At 47.3% G+C, this 2,557-nt stretch overlaps 1 protein-coding gene across 1 annotated transcript in view; it reads left to right on the top strand.

Annotated features, from left to right (window-relative positions):
- The window catches only part of CSUI_006325 (tetratricopeptide repeat-containing protein), a gene marked incomplete at its 3' end in the record, with an annotated part of 8,911 nt that overhangs the window by 4,207 nt on the left and 2,147 nt on the right, over positions 1-2,557 (top strand). Inside the window, exons 4-6 of the mRNA XM_068066488.1 lie at positions 21-380; positions 1,160-1,282; positions 2,273-2,515. Of these exons, the coding sequence (XP_067921535.1) occupies positions 21-380; positions 1,160-1,282; positions 2,273-2,515 (726 nt within the window). The remainder of the gene's footprint in view (positions 1-20; positions 381-1,159; positions 1,283-2,272; positions 2,516-2,557) is intronic.

Below are 2,557 nucleotides of genomic sequence, written 5' to 3'. Positions count from 1 at the left end.
TTCTTTCTTTCTTTCTTCAGTTGGCAGAGAAAACTACAGAGCCGTTCTCCACGGTCCCAGCCCCTGCCTCCGCTTCTCTCACTCCCTCGTTTGATGTTCCTTTGTATCCATTGACGGCTTATCCGAATTGTCCGCCGCCACTTCTTCATGAACTTCCGAGAATGCCTGTTCCGTTTAGGGAACTAGAACAGCAAAGACGACGTGCGTTAGAAGCGGCCAGCCTTGCACAGGCTGCAGTAGGTATACCTACTGTTCCACGGGAAGCTCAGTCTTCAAACAAGGTTGAAGGACTGCGAAAGGAAGAGGCAGAAGAACAGAAGTCTTTTATAACCGAGACAGAGAAGAGCAAAGATAGTTCCAAAGGTCCATGCTTTGATCAAGTATGGTAGAATCCGGTCATGGGTGGAGCCCGTAACACTAAGGTCATCTAGGCAATGGATGGCTGTCTCTCGGGTCTGGTCTGTTAGTGTCTACATGTCTCAGTATAGCCGCAGCTGCAGCTAGCTGCTGTTAGTGCAGGTGCAGATGTAGGTAGGTGATACCTGGGCAGAAGCAGCTGTAGCCAGGTGACATCAGTGCAGTTACGGCTCGCTGGCTAGCTAGCTACAGGTGTATTAACGCAGCTACGTGCACAACATGGTAGTGCATCTCCATAGACTTTTCTGATCGATTGACGCTGCTGAGGTAGATGAGGACACTATTATCCATAGAAGGGTGGTGTGGGTTCCATGTGTCTCCTTTGTTTATCAGAAGACAGTCTAAGAAGATGCTTGTAGGTGGTGCGTTAGGGACAGCTGCTGTAGAGGCATTTGCAGACAGCATATGAGACCTTCATTCCATCCATCAGTGGCTCTTCAACGTTCCCTCTTCCTTGAAGTGCTGAGCCATCTTCTTGGTAACCCAAAAAAGACTCTGAGTGTAAAGTAGAGCTTTCGCAACTACACTGCAGCTCTTATTTCTTCATCCTCATTCTTATCATAAGATCCTAGGGAAGACAACTATATCATATGATTTGGATTGTTGTGTATGGACACATGGGTTCGTCACCTTGCAAAACACACGCGACCGGAGGTCCATTTCGTTCCGTATGCAGGTGGTCTTTTCAGTGATGTATTCTCCACATTTGTTTCTTTGTCTGTGTTGCCTATCCTTTCACCAGCGAGCAGCTCAGGAGATGCTTGAAAATCTCAAAGCTATGGGACAAGAGAAGATGGAACAGTCTGAGTTCGTACATTTCATCCGTCAGCTTGCGTCGGGCCACCTCTCACTTGTGGATGGTCAGGTACGCTAGCAAAGGACTACTCAACCTCTATCCGTTTTCGTCTTACCATCACCTCTAGATTTCCCGTTCTCTATCGAATACACATAGAGATAAGCGGTTCTTCTCACACCATCGCCTCTTTCAAACAGCTAAGACATCACATGTGGACATAGAGTTACCAGACACCTTCGTAGTCGGTCGCCAGGGATGACACCCAAAGATGGAGACGTGATCAGGCTAAAGCCTTCATGGGGGGAGGGTCGTGTGACAACGGCATGCGACGTACAAAACATCCATGTGTATATTCTTCGGTATCCACTTCACTCGAACATGTAAGAGCACTCCTGTATGTGCTACTCACACACATAGACGCGTCTCTATGACTCGTAGGGATGTATTGGCAGAAGGCCGTTTCCTGGGCTTGCTGCATAGATGGATGGGGCTAGGAAGGGAGGGGGGGGGCAGTGTTGACAGAGGAGAAACTGGAGTAGCTGAGGAAAGGAGAGAGGTTTTCGCGCTGAGGCATGACGGTGGGAAAGAGAGTGAGGGAGCGAGAATGGCGATGTTCTGAGAATCTCGAAGGCGAAGAATATGTCCTGATTACCCTTCGTTATACGCATATCTCTATCTATAAGACAGTTCCGCTGTGTAGTATGTGCACTTAGAACATAGCAGGTTTCCACACAGTAAATAGTACACTCACTGCATGCAGTGTGATGACTACAGATGTTTGTTGGGTCGCTTAAATATCCTCGTCCCAGCCTTCTCACATCGCCTTTTCCATGCAGGCAAGAAGCGTAGATGATCTGCCTCTATCCGTCTGTGTTGCCCATCCATGCACTTCATACATCTCTACAGATGCATATGTGTAATATTACAACAACTCTTGAAGAATGAGTACGGGCGTGAGATCGCCACTCTTTCTTTCCTTTCTCTTTAATATGCTTCTCACTCAGATACATACAGCCTATAAATCCATGGTGTGAATTCTCTCTCTGCTGTTTTACGCAGTTGCGAGACTCCGCAGGACAGTCTGTAGACTGGAATACATATGTCTCGAAGTCTCAAGAGGGACTTGATCATGAAACCCAACGGCAAGAGAATGGGGAGGCGCGTGAAGATACAAAGAATTCGATGAGAGAAAATAAAGAAATAGAAGAAGAGAAGAACTCTCCTGCCTCTACAGAGGATGCCGGGTCCTTCGAAAGAAGCATGAAGGAACTTGAAAATGCATGGCAACGAGCTAGAGACAATGTAATCAGAAAGCAGAACACGGTGTCTTTCTTTCTTTCTTTC

Source organism: Cystoisospora suis (assembly GCF_002600585.1).
Source record: "Cystoisospora suis strain Wien I chromosome Unknown contig_3180, whole genome shotgun sequence".
NCBI lineage: Eukaryota > Apicomplexa > Conoidasida > Eucoccidiorida > Sarcocystidae > Cystoisospora > Cystoisospora suis.
The sequence above is the reverse complement of the archived record's forward strand: the minus strand, read 5'-3'. Positions and strand labels throughout refer to the sequence as shown.